General features: G+C 33.0%; 1 protein-coding gene across 1 annotated transcript in view; it reads right to left on the reverse strand.

The window, feature by feature from the left end:
* Positions 1-20789, reverse strand: part of LOC108740492 (BMP-binding endothelial regulator protein) — a 57152-nt gene that overhangs the window by 27468 nt on the left and 8895 nt on the right. The window contains exon 2 of the mRNA XM_025974564.1: positions 13964-14067. Within this exon, the coding sequence (XP_025830349.1) occupies positions 13964-14067 (104 nt within the window). The remainder of the gene's footprint in view (positions 1-13963; positions 14068-20789) is intronic.

Raw genomic sequence — 20789 nt, forward strand, 5'->3', positions numbered from 1 at the left:
TTTATTTATTACTTATTACTTTTAACTATTTTTTTATTAATTAAGGTTAACGTTAGAGAAATCGATGATAACACAGGACTACGTTTTGACACCCTAATAAATATATTGTTTTTTCAAACTGAACTTGAATAATTTGATATCGCTGACCTCAAATATGGCTTTATTTTTCTTTTATAATGCAAAGTATATTTGACAAAAAAAATCTAAATAAATAATAATTTACTTTAAAATATGTGTTTTATAATATTTTCATGTGTCAGAAACCCAACGAACACAGAAACAAAGAAGACCAGATTTTCTAGAACTCACATTCTGGATCTTTCTAGAACAAGTTCAGTCCCTACAATTGCCGCGAGTCGGAATAGTGGGGGTAATTAGAGAGTAACTAATTAAATAAATTAGTGAGTAATGAAAGAAAATTTTGATTAGATGGCCTTTTGGTGTTAGGGATGGGATGGAGAGGATTGAAAGAAAAGGATTTTGAAGAATTTTATCGAATATTTCAGAACGTTCCATCAACCAATTTTCCATATGAGGCAATCGATCTGCAGTTCAGTAAAGTCATTCAGCAATACAATATATCAATCGTTAGTGAGGGTCAGTCATTATCCAATCCGTATCATTTCCAGCAAGTGCAAGCCTTCCTTAAAACTGATTTTTAGCTGCTGTAGAACTCACTGTGCCATTGTTTACTGAATCTAATTAACACCATCCAAAGCACGGTATTTATTTCTTTACACCCTGTATAGCAGCACAATGTTAGAATAGTTATCGACACAGGGGTATCCAACACTGTCGTTCGACTTGATGTGGTTTCGGAATGACGAATTCGACCTTTGACAAGAAGACTGATCTTGAAAATGGCTTCACCAATTTATGGAGAATGCAAGGTAGAAATTAGAATTGGAAATGCGATCCTATATGTTTAGTTGGGTCTAGTCAAATAGAAATTAATTAATAATAATGGTGTTAATTAGAGAATAAATAATAATTAAATAAATTAGTTAGTAGTGAGATATGTGTTTGATTATGTGACCATATATTTATAAAATAAACATAAACAATCAAGATATTTGTTAAAGGTGAATCTTTATGCTCATCTGGCAAAGTAATTCCTTAAATTTGTTCAGCATATTCTTCACAATGCCAACATAATCAGTGGCGTAGCGTGAATTATAGCCACCCGGAGCAAACCCTTTTGCAGCGGTTCCTAATCAGGAATAAAAGTCCATCTGGTTTGTTATAACGTTTAAACATGGCAGAAGTGAAACGGTCCTGCGATCGTTTGTTATAAGTTCAACATTTGACATTACTAATTAGATATTAAATGCAGGATTCTGTATCATTTTTTTATTAATATTTATGAGAATAGAACATAAAAAGTGTTTCATGTCTTGTTTATATTGTTACGTATTTAAACACCTTCTCACACTGTTACTACTTTTATTTAACTAATTCCTATACAATTAACACTTCCATTTTTAATTAGTTATCAATTCACCACTATATGAACACTTTATCACTTCTTCGCTTTGTATCGTCTCGGATTCGTAACGATTTATAGAGGCTGGCCGTGTTCCAGAATGTTAATGTCTATGCCGTCTAGAAACCTGGCCTTCCATGACATTGTGTATGTTGGGTTGCCTACATACATGTGACAATATAACGAAGAAAACGTTTTTGTGGCGTCCCATTTTGAGCCGCCTGGAGTCATATCACTTTCTGCTCCCTCCCCCCATGTTACCTCACTGTCCGATAAACCGGGAAATTTTTTTCATAAAAATCGGAAACATTGATCTGTTTTATTCAACGGTTTAATAAATTGATGTAATTTTGATACCTTGAGGGGTGTTTGTGCGTGATATTTTCAAGTAGATGAGGATAAGAAGAAGAAGGAAGAACTCTGCACGCTCACCAAATTACACATTTTCGTTCGTGCGGTTTACAAAAGAAAGATGCCAACAGAGAAATATGTAATGCTCGGTGAACATTTTGCATTACTTGTACATTCCTACTTTCCCCGTCACGCTTAGATATTTCATCTTAAAATACTATGTGTGATATGAGATAAAATACCGACTGGATATAAGCTACCGAAATAATATAATAATAAGCGGATAATAAAATATCCATCACCAAATACTCTGATTCAAAACAAAAAATTAAATTTCGCTGGATATTTACGCATGTATCCCAATTATACATTAACAACGAATACAATTCGATGGTTTTAAAACAGATTTCTTTAAGCAACGACGTTTTATTTAGTGTTACCGAACTCAATGCCTCAAAAGTACTCCTTCGCAAATTTAGAGTAGGTTAAATAAACAAAATGATTTTGTTTTTTCTTTTCAATTCAATTAATTAATAAAATTTGCAAGCCGAGGAGTATTTCTTCAAAGAAATTACGTTACTTGCAAAAGTGTAGATAGATAAAACGCTAACAATAAAACCAGAAATTTTACATAAAGACGCCTAAAAAATCTATAACACGTTTCACGATGTCAACCTCACGATTGGTTTGGTACCTTTTTAGGTTTTTCTAAACGTATTATGTGGTTTTCGGGTTTTACTCTTTTATATAGTCCAGTTTCTCAAATTTTCTTTTGATTTTCTGGAACAATTTAAACTTATTACACTTGTAAAATACAAATTCGAAAAAGCAGTATATAAATTCTAAAACGTTTATTATGGTGTATATCCAGTAGACTAAACAGGCACCGTTGACAACGTGTTTGTATTTTGGCAAATAAAAGTAGCAGGTCACTGTAAAACGTTCCAATTTTAAAACTATTGAAAGCAAATATTCTACAGGTACCATCACAAACTTCTGTTTTTTCTCTAAATGAATACAAAATCGAGCTAAGGTAACACTAACGACTGTAAGAAACGCAATAAAACAAAGTTCCAGAGTTAGCAGACCACTTTGCAAAAGAAATAAACAAGTTAATTGATTAAAGAGGAGTTGAGTGATATTAATTTGTTTTGAAATTTACACTGCCGTAATATACCTACCTATTGCTCGCTTCACGTTCTAAAGGTCACGGCGGCTGTCTTGAATTTAGGGGAAATTTATTAGTCCTTTTAATATGGAACTCGTACAACTAGTTAATATACAACATTTCTCTTCTTGTAAAAACGAAGTTATATGGAAGTTGTTCTTGTTTACAAATTTAAACAATTGACGCAAGAATGACAAACGGTAAGCAACAAGTGAAAATTGCTAAACAGTACTTACCTAGTTGTAAAACAATGATTTACATACTCAGGTAATTATACTTCGAAAGTTGTGTAGGTACGTTGTGTAAATGAGTTTTTTTTGTCAGATATTTTGCGCGGATAAAGTTATATAGAAAGTAAAAGTTTAGTGTGAACTACTGATAGCAACTACAGTGACATGGACATACATTTTTAAGTACAAAATATTCATACGTAACGACCGAATTTTAAATCATTCACGCTCTGAAGGTGAGGTGGAACAGATGAAACACTATTGATTGATTGCCATGATATTTTGCAAGAGTACCCCATAATTTTCAACAAGGTATTTCATTACATCAATCCATAATTGTACCTATTTTAGTTGCAACTATATTAAGTATGTGTTGAATCCCAAATCCCATGTAATTGATTGAAGCGACATCAGGGATTTTAACAGAATTCACAGGGGGCGGATTTTGTGACTAGAATTAGATTAACAGTGGTCCTAATTTTTGGAAAAAAGTCATCATGCACCTTCAATCGACAAAATAAATTATTGGACAAGATTTAACAGCAAGCAATTTCAAGATATTCAACTTAACATACATACATACATTTCGGTCAACCTAATATCTTATACTCTTAAACTAATGATTTGATAAAATGAGATCCAAAAAGATCGAAATCGCGATCCGCGTCTGCCAGTTTCGACAGAATACAGACCACTTCGAATTATTTTATTCGATTAAGCTAACGTGCCTATCACGTTGAGGTTGGCTACGCCAGGATTCGTTTTCAGCAAGTAGATATCCACACAAGTGAACCACGTAATCCTAAAATGTAGCATCGTGCTACACATGGCGTTCACTGTGCCGTTTGTAGTATTTTCTGAAACGCACTGTTAAGACAGCAGGTAAAAGTTGGTCTGTGTTCTCTCGGAGCTGTCTGCGATGCGCTGATGAGATCTAAAAAGATCGAAATCGCGATCCGCGTCTGACAGTTTCGACAGAATACAGACCACTTCGAATTATTTTATTTAATGATTTGATGTTGTGTTGCTGATTTAAAGTCAATTTCTTCAATTACCTATTTTAATCAACTTGAGCGTGATATCACACGAAAATAACCTATTTACAAATTTTTACGAAATGAGTGTTGTCGTTATCATGTATTTTCTTTTATCTATATGTTGTATTGTACCTTTTTCAAAACCATCCTCACTTCTTATTTCTATTCATTTATTGTCTTTTGAGTAAGGCGGCTAAACTTTGACCAAGCAAGCGGCACTGTTTAGGAGACGGTAATTTATGTGACAAATCGCTTAGGGGTATTTACGACTGGTTCTTTGAGACAAGTACAATACGCTACCGAGTTGCACTAACGAAATTAATAAAGCATACGATAAAACTACACGCAGCTCTAAGAACAGTGATAGTTATTCTTACAACCAACAGACGATATCAATAATGGATTTGATGTTTATAAGTTAAACAACAAATTCTTATAAAACCGATTTACACAAGTTTTAGCAGACACCATAGTACCTACTCACGTTCCAACCCAAACTAATTAATAGTTATGATTTAAAAATGCTCACAAACGTATGTATTGGTTGGATATTGGATATGTAGCAAACTTACTTCACGAAAAATGTAATAAAATTCTAATATTATAAAAAGAAGATTTTTCGTTAGATAAACATCGTTTCTATTGTATTACTCCTTTTTTAAATTGATAGCAATTTATTTTTTTCAGCTTAAATTCTATTTTTTATTTTTAGTATATAACTACTAGCCGGATCAAAAAGGAATTAAAATTCTATTTTCAGCTTTCAAAAATAATTTTGACATGTAAATAAGGTACAACGAGCATCCATAAAAACTGATATTTCCAATAGTACAATGAAATAATGACTATTCTAATATAACTGATTTAATACATTTAAAACTATACTATTAAGTGATTGGCACAGTATTAAACTTTTTGCCAATAAATATTTTTAAGTGTTAATAACAGTTACGTTAATTATTTTTCAATATCAATTTTTCACCTCAGCCCTCTGCATCTCAACGCCTCCACCCCCACGTCTTCTTCCCCACCTAAAACAATACTTTAGTTTCCACATGGTGTTGGGTTTTTCCCAACCCTTCCAGCGCTCTTATATCATCTGCACAATTACCTAGTCTTTATCAATAGAAACAGCGAGAAACTACAAATTACTGCGCAATTTTGGATATAGAAGTTCTTTTGCGATTCGCAGAGAGTCAAAGTAAATATAATTATACATGTGGTTAATATTTCCAAGTACGTATATGTATACTTATGTGAATTGTTCACAGAAAACAAGTCTGCGTTAATCTGGCAGAATTTTGCTTTATTTAGAATTCTTGAAACTGTTGGCAAAAACTGGTTTATTATTTTCATTTAACAATGTTTTCATTAAATTTCTCTTTTGCCAAATTGTTTCGTTCCTATCAATTTTGTGAGAATGTAAAACGTCATTATAATATATAATCTGAATCATAAATGATAATTCTTGTTCATCATCATAAGTCGTCAGTTCTAAGACTGGTTGGTTACGCACCTCCACTCTTCGTAGTTCCCTAAAACTAGAACAACCCACATCCTTAACTAAGGAGCTAACAGTAATCTAATCTACGTCTACCTCTACCCCTCTTAACTCCCGTCTCTGCCTCTAAAATGTCTCTGACTAGACCTTCATACCTGAAAAGGTGCCCTACTAGTCTATCTCGCCTATTTCTTATTGACTTCCGTAGAGTCCTCTGTTCTCTTATTCTTTCTAATATCTCTTCATTTCTAACCTTCTCTATCCACGGTATCCGATGTTATGCGGCTATTAAAAAATTAATTAAGGTTAGCTCTTAATTTATTTGCATGCCATGTGCAAACAACGTAACCTATTTAAGTCGTTATTATTTAGGACTTACACCGAATTATCTTGACGTTACTTAAATTAGTTATTCCTAACAAATTAATGTTGTCTCAATTAATTTTTTCTATATTATGCTACACGTCCCGTTTTCGATGACAAATAACCTGTGATACCTACTGCTAAATATATGTTTGGACATTACCACGTTTACATAATTAAATTCGAAATTATTCCCACGTCACTACTCTGTAGTAGTTATATCTCTCGATCGTATTACTTAACTGAATAATATTTATCAAAACAGTCTTATTTAATAGACAATTTTAGATTTACAATGAGAAGATGTCACGCTCAAAATTTAAGGAAAGGAATCGGGAGGACCGAAGAGCTAGCAAAACGCTTAAAGCAATGTAAGAGCAGCTAACAAATTGAGTGAAATATTTTTTAGAAAACCAGGAAAAGGTTTTTACTTCAGGTGAGAGAAATAGAAGCAAATACTAGGTAGCTAGTTGTTCCATTCGAACGTCAAAAGTATTGAGCAGTTCCATATGAGTTTCTCCCAATTGCATACGAATAACAAACATTAAACACAACAACAACTACAATGCTTTATTGCCCTATTAGGGTGAAACTCAACAAGAACTAGTTCAGTTATTTATGACAAGTATATACAAAAATGTCAGAGTTGCGATGAAAAAATGGAAACAGTAGTTTACTTAGGATAATTTAATTGATAAGTACATGTGCTGTTCACAAAATGAGAGCTGAACTAAGACTAAAAACTAAAGACTGCTTAAGTATTTCCGTACATGTTATTTCTATATGAATAACCGTTTTCTTACAGACTAAACAAAGTCTATCGGCGACTATCGAACACATATCTAATAGATTTATGATTTTCCATCCATGACTGTTTATTAAGCTAACTCACGGCTACACGTCGCCGTTGTAATATAAACAATTACCANAACAACTTTCCGAACTTCAACCGCGAATTCGACACGAACTTTTCAACAAAAGACACACGCACACGGAAAACTACTCCCTCGACCCTGGGCCCATAACCTGTCAGAGTTGCGATGAAAAAATGGAAACAGTAGTTTACTTAGGATAATTTAATTGATAAGTACATGTGCTGTTCACAAAATGAGAGCTGAACCAAGACTAAAAACTAAAGACTGCTTAAGTATTTCCGTACATGTTATTTCTATATGAATAACCGTTTTCTTACAGACTAAACAAAGTCTATCGGCGACTATCGAACACATATCTAATAGATTTATGATTTTCCATCCATGACTGTTTATTAAGCTAACTCACGGCTACACGTCGCCGTTGTAATATAAACAATTACCAGTCTCAACAAAAAAATATTTATAACAATTGTCATGTATGAGACAAGTAGAAGAATTTAGTAGGGTTAATTTCAGTCCATTAAAATGAATTCATTTTTTACCTCTACAGATGCTGCTGTCACTTTGCGTAGTTTAAGGGTAAAACAATGGTGCAAAAAGCCAGGGACCCGGGTTCGATTTCCAGCGAGGGCGTGAATGCTGTTAAGGTTAACAACGAGAATATATATCAGAACCTAAAAAATAAATTTGCAACCAAAGATTCAACAATCATACCAAGTTTCGCAGAACCAGAACGATAAATCCCTTGAAATGGTATATGAGAAACTGTCGTCAACAAACAGTGCACAAATCTGATGTCCAAAAGCTTGACAGAAGACGTTCGAAAGGAACTGCTTACGAAATATTCTCCAGTAGAAAAATGTCGTACAGAAACACCTAAGGTTAATTTGGATGATGTGAGTCACTTAATGGAGGTTGCAAAAAAGAGATCAACATTTCGCTGATTTCCGAAACTGTGCAAGTACTTCTTTAGTATCTCTCAGTGCAGAAATTTTACTGCTGAAATAAAATCCTGAAAACGATATACACCATACGCAGCTCATGAAACACCAATGACAGACGCTTTCCATCAAAACCCAATTGTGAGAAAATCATTTATAACACCTATCCTTGATAAAAACACCAAATCAACTCTACAATGGCTTTATGACAGAAAGCTAACTGAGCAGGTGAAAGATGTAAAGACACTAAGAAAGTTTCTGCATCGCTCAAGGCACCAGCGAAACCATCGGTTAGGAAGTCCATCAGTCAGGTGGAAAGGCCACCTGTGAAAGCTAGAGAGGTAGGCAACTACCGAAGAAATATATAAGCTAATTGTTACCGCAGGTGGAAAGATACTTTATTCTCGGTTGCTTGAAAGGAAACAGTATAACCTCTGTAGATTCATCATTAAATTACAAAAACTAAATAAACGAGAAACCATCACATTATAACTCTGAGTAAAACGCACAACTCTACAAATTAAATGATAGCGTCCTCCGGGATAAAGCACTACGAACGTAAAGTAATCCCCCATTCGGATATCCGGGCGGAGACTACCTCGGGGGATGTCATTAATAAGTGCAATAAGGGAAAGTGCAATATTTCAAGAGTCGTAGCGTGGAATGTTAGGAGAATGAGACAAGTAGGGAAATTAGAAAATGTAAAAGTTGAAACGAATAGACAAGAATTAGTTAGGGTAGGCATTAGTAAAGTCCGTTGGCTAGAAGCTGGAGACTTCTAGAGTGGATACTTTAGAATAATACATACAGAATCGCTGGTATGTCATGGTAAAAAATTGTAATGGGTAGGAAAGCAGGATAGTGTGTAGAAAGTTAGTTACAAAAAGGCGATAGGATAGTTTTGGTTAAATTAAACTCGAAGCCAGTAAAAATGGTATCAGTATTCATGTCTACATCTTCTTACAGTGATGAAGACGTAGAAGCGGTTTATGCAGATATAGGAGACATGTTAAGTTTAGTAATGAAAGGGCAGGAAAACCGAACAGTTGTAGGAGACTTCAACGCAGTAATAGGTGACGGTAAAGACGGTGCAATAGCAGGTTCTTTTGGATTAGGCGATAGAAATGATAGGGTAGATAGGCTGATTGAATTTTGCGATAAACATAATTTAAGTGTGGCGAATACTTTATTCAACCATCACGTTAGAAGGTATTATACGTGGAAGATGCGAGGTTATTTAGGGAGATATCGGTTAGATTACATACTTGTTAGGCAAAGATTTAAAAATCAAGTGAAGGACTGTAGGAGTTATCCAGGAGCAGATATAGATAGCGGTCATAACTTAGTAGTTATGAAGACCAATCTTAAATTGAACATTCTGAAAAAGAGGGAAGGTAGGAGACGTCTTGACTTAGAAAAGCTAAAATTTAACGAAACGCGTGATCGGCTAGGTACAAGTACAGACGAAATACTAAAGGCGGCGGAAGAAACGAATGAAAGGGTCATAGAGACAGAATGGAACTGCATTAAAACGTGCCTAAAGTTAGCAGTTACAGATATACTAGGTCTTAAACAAGACGAAAGTAGGAAACCCTGGATAACAACTGAGATTATAGGATTAATAGAAGAAAGGCGAAAATACAAAAACAGGACAAACGAAGACGGGCAAAAAATATATAAGGCGATAAAGTGGGAAATAATTAAGTGTCGGGCAGCAAAGGAACAGTGGATTGATAGGATGTGTAAAGAACTAGAAGAAAAGTATGAAGTAGGTAAAACCAATGAGGCTTATAATATAATTAAAAGGAATTTTAGAGAAGCAGGGTATGGTAAAATAACATAACAAACGAGGCAGAGGCCATTTTGGAAGAAAGTGAGGAAAAGATATGTTTAAGCTGGTTAGTCACATTTACGAGATGGAAGATTATAAACGGAACGTGGTAGTAATCATGCCTAAAAAGAGAAGAACTGATAGGTACGAGATATTTAGAACAATTAGCTTAACTTCCCATGCGTCGGGAAAAAAAAACATAAAAGCTTTGGCCAATGTTAAAAGGGACAAAATGTCAAATATACTTAAAAATGTAGGGATAAGTTAGAGGGATAGAAGAGTGATAGCTTGCAACCAGCAGTTATAGAGCTGGAGCAGCAACGTATTGAAGGAAATATTAGGACGGTAGTCAGACAAGGATGCACACTGTCACCGCTACTTTTTAATCTATATAGATATTGAAGATACAGTCACATTATTAAAAGCAGTATAACTCAGGGGATAGATATATAGGGGCAAAAGGTTAGTATGCTTAGATTTGTAGATGATATACCAATATTAGCATCTAGCAAGGAGGAGTTAGGGATAACTTTAAATAAAATGCAGGCGATATTAACAAAACAATATTATATGAAAATAAATAAAAGTAAACAAAATTATTGGTATGCAAGGGAAGAAAAAGTGCAGAGAGAGCGAATATAAAGATAGGAGACGAAAAAAAAAAGAAGTAGCTGAGTTTCGGTATTTAGGAAGTCAGATAATTCAGGAAGAAGTAGTAGAAATATGAAACAAGATCGAGTCGTCTTCAATAAGTCGCTTCTGTGCTTGCAACCAGTTTATTTAGAAATTAGATTACTGTTTGCACATAGTTAAGGATGTGGGATGTTCCTATTTTAGTATTTTCTTTAGTAGAAGTAATTAAAAAACAACTGGATAAAATGACAACCACAATGGTGTATGAATAATTATTATTTTAAATTTAATTTATTATTTTAAATTGCGTGTTAATTTATAATTTTAGTCTGTGATTTTGTTTATGTTTCAATTATTGTTGTTAAATATTCGGGTCGTACAAAAAAGGCTTTCCATGTCTCTGTCTAATGTAATACAATAACTTTGTAATCTACTATGATAAAGCCTTCGACCAAAAAGGTGCAGCGTCGGTTTAAGATTGCAAATTAAATAAATAACATTTCACCCCTCTGGTCGCTTTCATTGAAACAATTCTAAATTATATAACGTTTGGCTTCAATAACGATTGATATTCGCTAAGTAAACCGTAAACTTGAATAAAATACAGACGTTCTTGAACAAATCCGGTGATATAATTATAGTTTGTGGGGAGCATGCGAACAAACGATAACTAATATTTTGTTATTTCCTGGTGATTTCTATTTCCTGCTTTAAAATACAACGAAAAACCTGACCGACATACAATAACTTAAAAACTCCTAATTATAATTGCTTGCATCTTTATTCATCTATTTCATAAGAGTAAACCAGTGAGGTAGCATGCGTAATGTTTTACAGAAATAAGTGCTGCGCTCGCAAAAGATGGTAGCACTATAAAACACTAAAATTAACTAAATGTTTGTGAAAGTACAGGTACTCAATACGGTCGGCAACGCTGCTCAATCAGCTAATGATTACTAGCATCAGTGTAGTATTCGTTTTGTATTTTTTGCTCATGTATTTTTTATTTGTTAGATTACATTGTGTGTGATTCAGAGTGGTTATGCTAACAACCAACCTCTAGTAGTCGTTTATTCTTTTAATGTTTAAACATTGTGCAGTGTAATAAACTAATTCAGTAATAGAACATCAATTATTACTGTAGGTCAGTCACTGAAGAACAGTTATTATAATAAGGTGACATACGTATTTAAGGACTTGGACTACATGGTTAGTCCTTGATTTCAAAGAAGACAATCCCCCAAAATAGTACACGATTTTTCGGTGGTTTCGACTTTATCTAAGTCACCAAAAGGTAAATTATTGGTATTCGATATTCAATTCCAATTCAATTCAAGTCTAACCAACAGTGCAATCAACAACAATTCAAACAATCCATTATTCAATTCAATATATGATCAAATTTGAATTACTAAATTCGCGTATTAAACGGAGATTACCTCAAAAATATGTAATACTTTGGATATTCCAGATCCATCCATTTTGGTGCTATGTGAACAGAGGTCTCATGATGTAATTTTGTTAGTAAAAAAAGTAGTAAGTAGTAGTAAGCTAACTTAGTCACATCTTAACAATTAATATCAAAACTATTTATGTAGATATACTTAATACATATTTTATTATGTTAAAAAGGGTTTGATTTATGAGACAACATCTCGGTTAGATTCGGAACTACTCGGAGAGTCGGAAGATAGTGATGGTGAGTGCAAACTTAATGTATATTTAAATAACGATAATTTTTTATATATAGGCGTCTGTTTGTATTGAAAAGCTCAGTCTACTTTTAAAATAATTTTTATTTTTATTTTTTAGATTGGAATTCTATGGCAAAATTCCTTTGTATTTTAGAGCATCTACATACTACCACCAACTTCAGTAAAACTTGCCAAAAAGGAAGCGCTGTTACTGCGTTTACTCGTTTAATTTAGGACTCTAAAGTACCTAAGTACCTCTGGAGAAGATTTTTCACGTATATTATTATTTGACAATTATAGGCATGTAAATTAATTAAATTTTCAAATCCCGTATGATTAAGGTAACCGCTGCTAACACATATTTTTGAAACGCTCACTACATCTAATGAAAACTTAAAGTTATTTAAGCATTCGAACGTCAAATTTTTACTATAACTTAAGAACTATTTTTGACGGCACCAGTTCATCTTAGGGAATAGGTTCAAGCAAATAGTGATAATTTTTCAAAAATGAAATACCTGTTTTTCGAATTTATGAGTATGTTCTGCTGAAGCAGCTTTCAAGAACTCTAAGGTGTAGGTATACTTTCAGAGAAGGGATGTTAGAACTCGTTACCTTAATATGAGGGGTATTTATGCATCTGAAACACTTTGCTAAGCTATATTTTACGTTTGATCCTTTCAATAAGTCAATGTACTATTCTATATTATTTATAAAATAAAAGTATTTTTCTGACAAAAGACTTTTACTTAATCTCCTTAAAATAATTGTAAAATTTACTTATTTTTGATGCTAAAGTCAGCCTGTTAATATGATTAATCTAGTGATAATAAAGATTAAACTAACTTCATCGTAAATGTAAAATTTATACATTCAAATGTTAAATGAATACAAACTCTAGCATGGCTACTAGAAATACGTACATGTAAAGTTCACCATAAATAAATGTACATTTTACATTCAATATATTCTTAATTACTAAACTTTATAGTTTGTAGTAAGTAAATAAAAAACGTTAAACCAACAGTGGTTTTTATAGTTAAAACTTGAAAAATCGAAATTGTTGAATTTTACCAAAATCAAGGATGTCAAGTTTAGAAAAAATTGTAGTGGACCTCTTGGTACTATATTTTTTTATTAGAACGACAAATTATTTTTACTGTGCACCGCCCACGTTTCGCACTCATACAGTGTCATGTACCAGACATACACTTGCAAAAATATTTTTTGAATATGTAAATTAACCGTTTGTGAGCATAGAAGTGACTTCTCTTTGCTAAAGGCGACTCGACCTTGCGCTATGCTCTGTGTTATATCTCTACGCTCCATCCTGAGTTATTTGACTTCCTTGATATTTTCATTTTATTAGAAATAAATAAATATTTTGCATTGATTAAAGAACAAATACACTGTTAGTATCGCTAGTATCGTTTTTTGTAATATATACTATTTTCTATCAAGTATAAGACGACTAACTACAGCGTTGTTCGCGAGTTTTTATTCTTGACATGCCAGTTTTAAAATCGGGTAATACTACACCGCTGCGCATTGTAAGAATTTATTAATTTTATTTATTGAGCTTTCAACTGGTTTGGCGACTTCTGTATTGTCTGCCTCGGGTATATTTACCAAGAAAGAAGAGTCAAACAACAAGTAGGTTGCTACCTTGCTTCTAGCCTACCTTATTAAAAATATTTATTTTCTGGTATTCTTGTTGTGCGTAACAGCAATTTATTTTCATAACATTTTAACTTTATTTTATAAGGTTAATGTGACTGAGACGTCTAATACATTGTATGTGTAAAGAAAAGGTGATAAAGATAAAAAATAGTGTTAGCTATATAAATTGAATGTACCTTACAAATGCAAGAGAAACATCCCTTTTTATCAATATCATCAACTGCAACGGATTCTCCCTCGTTATTGCACGGTGCTCTTCGACCACCAGGTAACTGTAAACCTGAAAACAAAAGTGTAAATTAAACGAAATGATCTTATAAAGATTTTGCTTCTTTAGTTTGAGCACTGAGCCAAAAAAAAACCACGCAACTTCTTTTCACATCTTTGTACATATTTTTCTATGTAGTCATATACTTTTTGATATAACAAAGACAAGACGTAACACATGTTTCGTCATTCATGAAAATAATATTTTATGATAATTTTTACAAGTAAAATATTTCAAGGTTATATTTTAATAATCTGCATTTTGTGATCATACTTGGAATCAAGCAAACAGTTTTTAATTATCGCCTTTGATGCAAGACATTGCTTTTCTATTTGTACCCCTCAAAATTACTTCAAAATTGTCAACGACATTTAACAGAATCTATTTCTTTATTTGTATTGTTAAAACGAGTAGAAGAAAATGCGAAGATTAGCTCAAGAGTGGAGGTGCGTGTCCAACCAGTCTTAGGACTGACAACCTTGTGATGATGACAGTTTAGGTACAATCTATCTAGTACTGCGAACTTTTTAGTTTTAAGAAATCAGTAATCTACTTAAATACCGATCACATTGATCTTGCTGGTTACCGTTAACATTAACAAATAATTTTGTCAACGTTCACGAACCAACAGTTAGTACATAAGTTGTTAGTGAATGGTCTGTCCAAACCGCCAAACTGTTGACAATTCCCACAGAGCACTGACCAGTTTACTACTGTCTTAAAACAGCGTTCATTGGAAAGGTCCTTTCCAAATAAAGATAACTAGGACCCCTAGAGATATAGAGTTTGGTTCCTCATGAGATCAATTTGGATGGACTTGATTCCACAATAGTAGAACTAATCATTAGATTGCTTTGAACGACGCGTTTGGAACATTTGGAAGCATATTTAAATTGAATTGTAGGTTAACTGCATAATACATTCACCATCAGCCCTGTTAAACATTTAATGCAGCCTTTTATTAAACGACATACAATTTTTAAGACTACCAATATATCTAGAGCTGTGATGAATAAACATTTTAGAGGTGAATTGTAAAATTACAACAGAATTATGTACGTGCGTTTCATTAACAATTTGAATTTCAATACGTCGCAATTCAAATTCACAGACTACAATATTTATTTCGTTTTGGTTATCACATATACATATATTTTCATCATTAATTATGACAACTGACACTTGACAACATCCTGAAATGCCTATATGTCGTGAGAGGAAGGGAGAACAAGCAACGATAGATGTAGCAGCAACTATTTTTCAATCATATTGTGTGTAGTGACCAGACTCTATATTTCTAGGGACTGTAGGGATATCGACCTGTCAAAACTGAACACACTACAGTTAGTAGAATGGCTTTCGCCAGATCTTCCGGGTTATTTACCTGTTGGTCAATAATATCAGTATTAGTGGTTGCACTAATTGTGTGTATATTCGCTTTTAGTAAAGTTATTTTTAAATATATTTTGTTCTTCTAATTGGCAAGTTAGCCATTAAAAGATAACTTAATTATCTCAACAACTCTATTAGTTATACGATTAAAACGAAAGCATCATTTTCGCAACATATTGAATAAAAAATTTCTATCAAACAATAATGCTATTTTAAACGTTGTTTATGTAATTTGTTACTTCTTCCGTCATGCACGATTTCGATCAATTAAGTTTTCAGTCAGCAATTTATCAAAAACACAGTACCTATGTCCTTTGCAACGACTATGTTGCACACCACGAAATACTACAATTAACAGTAATATCTACAGATGGCGACGTACTGTCATTTGAATAAAATCATACTTTTTAACGCTTAAGTGGTAAGCATACATTTAAATCACGATACCACTTCAAACTCACTTCATCGTTCTAGCTAAGCAAATAAATTTCGTATTTAGTGGCAAACTAAGAGGATATGTCAACACTTCTGTTTTCAAAAATGGTCAACAGGGAATGTAGCAAATGATAATTGTTGTCAAGTTGATCGTTCGTGAATATACCTACACAAAAGGTAAGAAAGACGTTTGTGTAGTCATTGTTTGGTAAGTACTTCGTGCTTTAGGTTGTTGAAGAATAAAAACCGTTAAAGGATCTTACAACATTTTATAAACGTTACTTTTCTTTATTTACATATTACTTCAAAAGTAGATTTATACAATTTTAGAGCGGCTACATTATTTACAGCAAGTTGCAAAGTTTTATATTCATATTGATGAGTTTTTGTTGTTTTCATTTGGGTAACAAAATTCATTAAAAAGGCTTACAAAACACCAACTGTTAAAACAGGAAGATATTCGAAAACATTATTTAAACAGAAGGTAACCATAACGTCGCTTGACAATGCAGGCATTGCTAGTATTGAGGGAAAAACATTTTCACAAGCTACTTTTTAATATTTGTCTTTCTATGGCATGTCATGCGGATTTTGAAAGTTCATTCATAATTATGAAACGGCGCAGGAATTCTTCAAATTATATTAAGAATTAATAAAATAAACTTTTTTTAACCGGCTTCAATAAAATGAGGTCCTCAATTCGTCGGAATCCTTTTTTTTATGTATGTTCCCCGATTACTCGAAGGCGCCTGTACCGATTCCAGAAATCCTTTTTTTTTGTTTAAAAGGGTATACTTCCCAGGTGGTCCCACTGACACCAAGTTTGAATCTGATGATGGGATCCCAGAAAAATCGAGGGAAATCCTCAACTTTCGCAGGGATTCATAATGTGTTTTATATATTTTGTAAAACTATTTAAGTAGTCTGGTACTCACTCATCATCTCATGTTGCTGAGCTGGTGGTGGAAAATATAACTCTTTAAGTATTGCTATGACATCCCTACTTAATAAGTGTATACCAAAACTCTTATTTAATTTACCTTTTCTCTACAAATATGTAGACATCATTTGCGCTGTTCCATCAGACAAAATTAACGAAATACTTCTAACATTCAATTCCAGAAGGTCTCTCGCATAAACTTATTAAACTTTTTAAAGAAATTAAAGTGAACATTACTTGCTACAATGTGGTTACTAACAAATAAATTTTTAAAAAACTAAAAGACAAAGATCCCCTGGAAAGGTTAAGTCATCTAATATACAAAGTCGATTGTAGGGATTGTGACAAATGTTACATCGGAAAAACTTCTCAATATCTGCTAAATCACTTTAACCAACATCTAAATGAAAGTCGCTCCAATAGTAGTGTACTTGCATCACACTTGCATACCACAGGTCATATTGCAATCTTCGAGAATATATCTGTTCTCCAAACTTGCCACACCATCCAAAAACGTCTTTTTTTGACGTATATATAAAGAATTAATAACCATATACTGTTATTTGCTATATCTACACAATAAGTTATCAACCATCTTATGGTTCTCCTCGTTGTTTTTCCACACGAGGTCGCCCCATGGGTCCACTCATTGCTCTTACTCTAAATCTATGAATACAACCTAAATTATACTCGTTCACTCCATTTATGGTTAAACTTCCAGTTGATCTATCAATGATTGTTTTGCCGACTTTTCCACCATTTTGTTTTGAAAATTTAACGTAATTATTGTCATGATGGTTTAATTGTTAATTACATATGTACATTTAATTTTCCCATAAGTTTACAGTTAAATTAATTATACCTTTAAAAATTTAATTAACATGTATGTAAATTTAACAAATATTGTAACTTTCAAATTCTCATTTATGTATTCATAGTGATTTCCTGATGAAACCAAAAATGTTAGCGAAATTTTGAGAGCTTAATAAATGTAACATCAGCCCATCTTTTGCTCACAAGAATTTACCTACCGAAACCCTCAGTTTAATCATCAGTAATATTTTCAAGTATAATTTGCTTGACTTTACAAATATTCAGCTAATAGCCGGAGTTCGCTTTGTTTCGTTCCATCAACAATACAGAAGTGGTTTCGAATGAACAACTACTTGACCCAAATAAGTGTTTAATTGAGATTTATAAAATGTGTGATAACTCTGAAAAAGGTAAATGTGAGAGTAACAAAAACAATATGGAGTAATAAGACGATACTTCCTTATTTAGTATCATAATTTGTTCAAAATAAGATATAAGGCGCTTCCTAATTTTTGAATATAGTCGTACTGCCTTCTTCAATTCAAAGTAAACAGCACGTTTGTCACAAAGAACTCCAAAAGAAAATGACAGTTTATAAATCAACTGTTATTACGTGGAACTGAAAGGGAACACACATACAGTCGCATCGCTGAAGCCGGAGGAATATTTAAGAACAAGATTAATTTTATCGATACATCATGAGAACTATAAATTTCAAAGCAAACTTTAAGAGATGATTGAGGAGTTTTCACATGCCAATGGGGAAATCGAGAGATCGTTGCTCTCTGCTTAACGACCTAGCTAACAATGTGACCTTGAATGAAACCAATTGACCTTGGAAGCAGTGTCATCATTTCAACTTCAATGTAGCAGCAGTAGTAGTTAACTGTTTTGACCCAAATCGGTAATTAGCAGTTTCGGCTATAAAATAAAGGTAAAGGAAGATTCAAAAGACTTTCTCAAGAATTCATCAACAATATAAACTGTTTGTAAACAAGGAAGTAACCTTTATATTTAAGTAAATTATACACCCATAGAGTTAAATAATTAGATATATACTGGACATCACATCCATGATGAATGCTCGGTTATGATCAGCGTTGGTAAAGAAATTATTTTGAATTCTTTCTTGCGGTTAATTGCCAATTGCAGTTAAAATTTAATTGCAGTTTTGGAATTATTTAACTTTCTTGATTTATGAGTATTAGTTTAATGCATATCTTGAAACGCGGAGGAGCTGAATTTTCGGATGTTATGTTCTTAATTGTTACGCCATCTAGTGCAGAAAATTTATTCTTTTGTTTTGTAAGAATTGATGTTAGATACCTACATAGGTAGTATTTTAATAATAGACTGTAAAGTGGTTAGCAACTTCAAGACAACATGGCCCATAAACGTCTATCGGTTTCTCTCTTTCGTCATTCCAATAAATTATTGGCCACTTGAGAATACATTCAAATTCCCTAACTCAAACCTCGTAAATGCAAATAGAGAAAATTCGAGTTAAGGAAAATTTCTGCTCACAGAACCCTTACATTCTCAGATCACGATGTGAGATAATAGAAGTACTTCGTTTGCATTTTTTTCTTTTCCCACCGTAAACGTATGATCTTAACTTAACTGCTCTTTTTACTGTTTTTCGTAATATAACATTTGAGAGCCGGAGTGAAAATTTCTGGTGGTAATAGTTCCGTTTAAAATTTCGAACTAAGGTACCCGCGGGTATTAAGGCCTGTCGGGCAATAAAGCCTAAGTAACAAAAAACGTACGAAATACAGTAATTGACGATTAAGGTTACACTCACACAAGCTCAGAGCGTATACAAGTCGCTGCGAAGTGGCGGACAAACGCTTGCACTTCTCCCCCCGACAGTGTCGTTGAAATCATTCGGCTGTGCGGTCACGCGGCACGAATTATAAAAATTGGCTCCAGTAAAACATAAGTTATTTTGAAAATATGATATTTACAATTACAAACCTGTATTGACTGTCCGTTTATTAATTAATGTATACTTGTCCCTAGGTTATCGTATTAAAGGACTAGTAGTTGTAAAATTTTTATTATTTTTTTTTTCTGTAACCACGTGGTTGGCGGATATTAAAGCCTATAAAATTTTACTATAGGCCTTATTATACTCCTATTTTTTTTAAACTGCTATATAAGTGGGAACGTGTTTTTAAAATGTTTGTTGGTGGCTAGTATGTACGTAGTTATACATTTTCATCACAAAAACAAATGAGTTGGTACTGCCATGCCTGCGAAGAAGATAGAATGGACGATGCAATGAGGCAATGCTCGCGATGCTCCAAGTGGTACCACGAGTATGTCGGTTTGACTGCAGAAGATACTGACTTTCAGTGTCCTGATGGATGCGAATAAAGGCAATTTATTTAATTTTCCAATAACACTATGCTTCCTATTGTTTTTTGTTAATGATTATTGATCTCAAGAATACCAATTTACGTAGTATAAGTTGATTTTTGGATGGTTAAAAGTATAGGCCTTTTTACCCTACCCTAGTATAATAAGGCCTACAGACTGCCTTTTTAAAAAAGTTATATATTGTCTTGGTTTTAAGCTAGAAAAGCTATTTTTTGTTTAAACTCTGTAGTAATTTAAGCACATGACTGATTATTAATAAAACTTGTTGATTATGTTGGATATTTTTCATTTTATTACAAATTTCCCTTAGCTAGGCCTTAATACCCTCAGGTACCTTACTGATTATCGCTGTGGCTACTTTTTCTGAAGAAAATTAATGGAATTCGAAGTAAAGATACAATTTATATACAATCAGTACTCGAATCTCAAGTTAGAAAAATCTAACAATGAAATAAAAGTAAAACAATACGTATGTCAAAGGAACAAAAAAATATTCGACTGTATTTCAATTGCACAGTTAACGTTAGGTTGCTTAAGCATTTTTTAGAAAAATTGGTGTAAAAGCCCTAATAGAAAATATTTATACTTGATTTTACTATCCACATGTTCGGATGTGCCTAGCAAATACCGTAGGTGGCACAATTATTATACTCATATATTTTTTATCAAATTTTCAAAAAATGTACTGACCTTAAAATTTTTTCTGAACCTTTTTTTATACTAGGAACTTTCTTTTACATGTTATAAGTTGATATCATTTGTATCAACTAAT

Source organism: Agrilus planipennis, unplaced genomic scaffold, assembly GCF_000699045.2.
Source record: "Agrilus planipennis isolate EAB-ADULT unplaced genomic scaffold, Apla_2.0 scaffold230, whole genome shotgun sequence".
Classification (NCBI taxonomy): Eukaryota; Metazoa; Arthropoda; class Insecta; order Coleoptera; family Buprestidae; genus Agrilus; species Agrilus planipennis.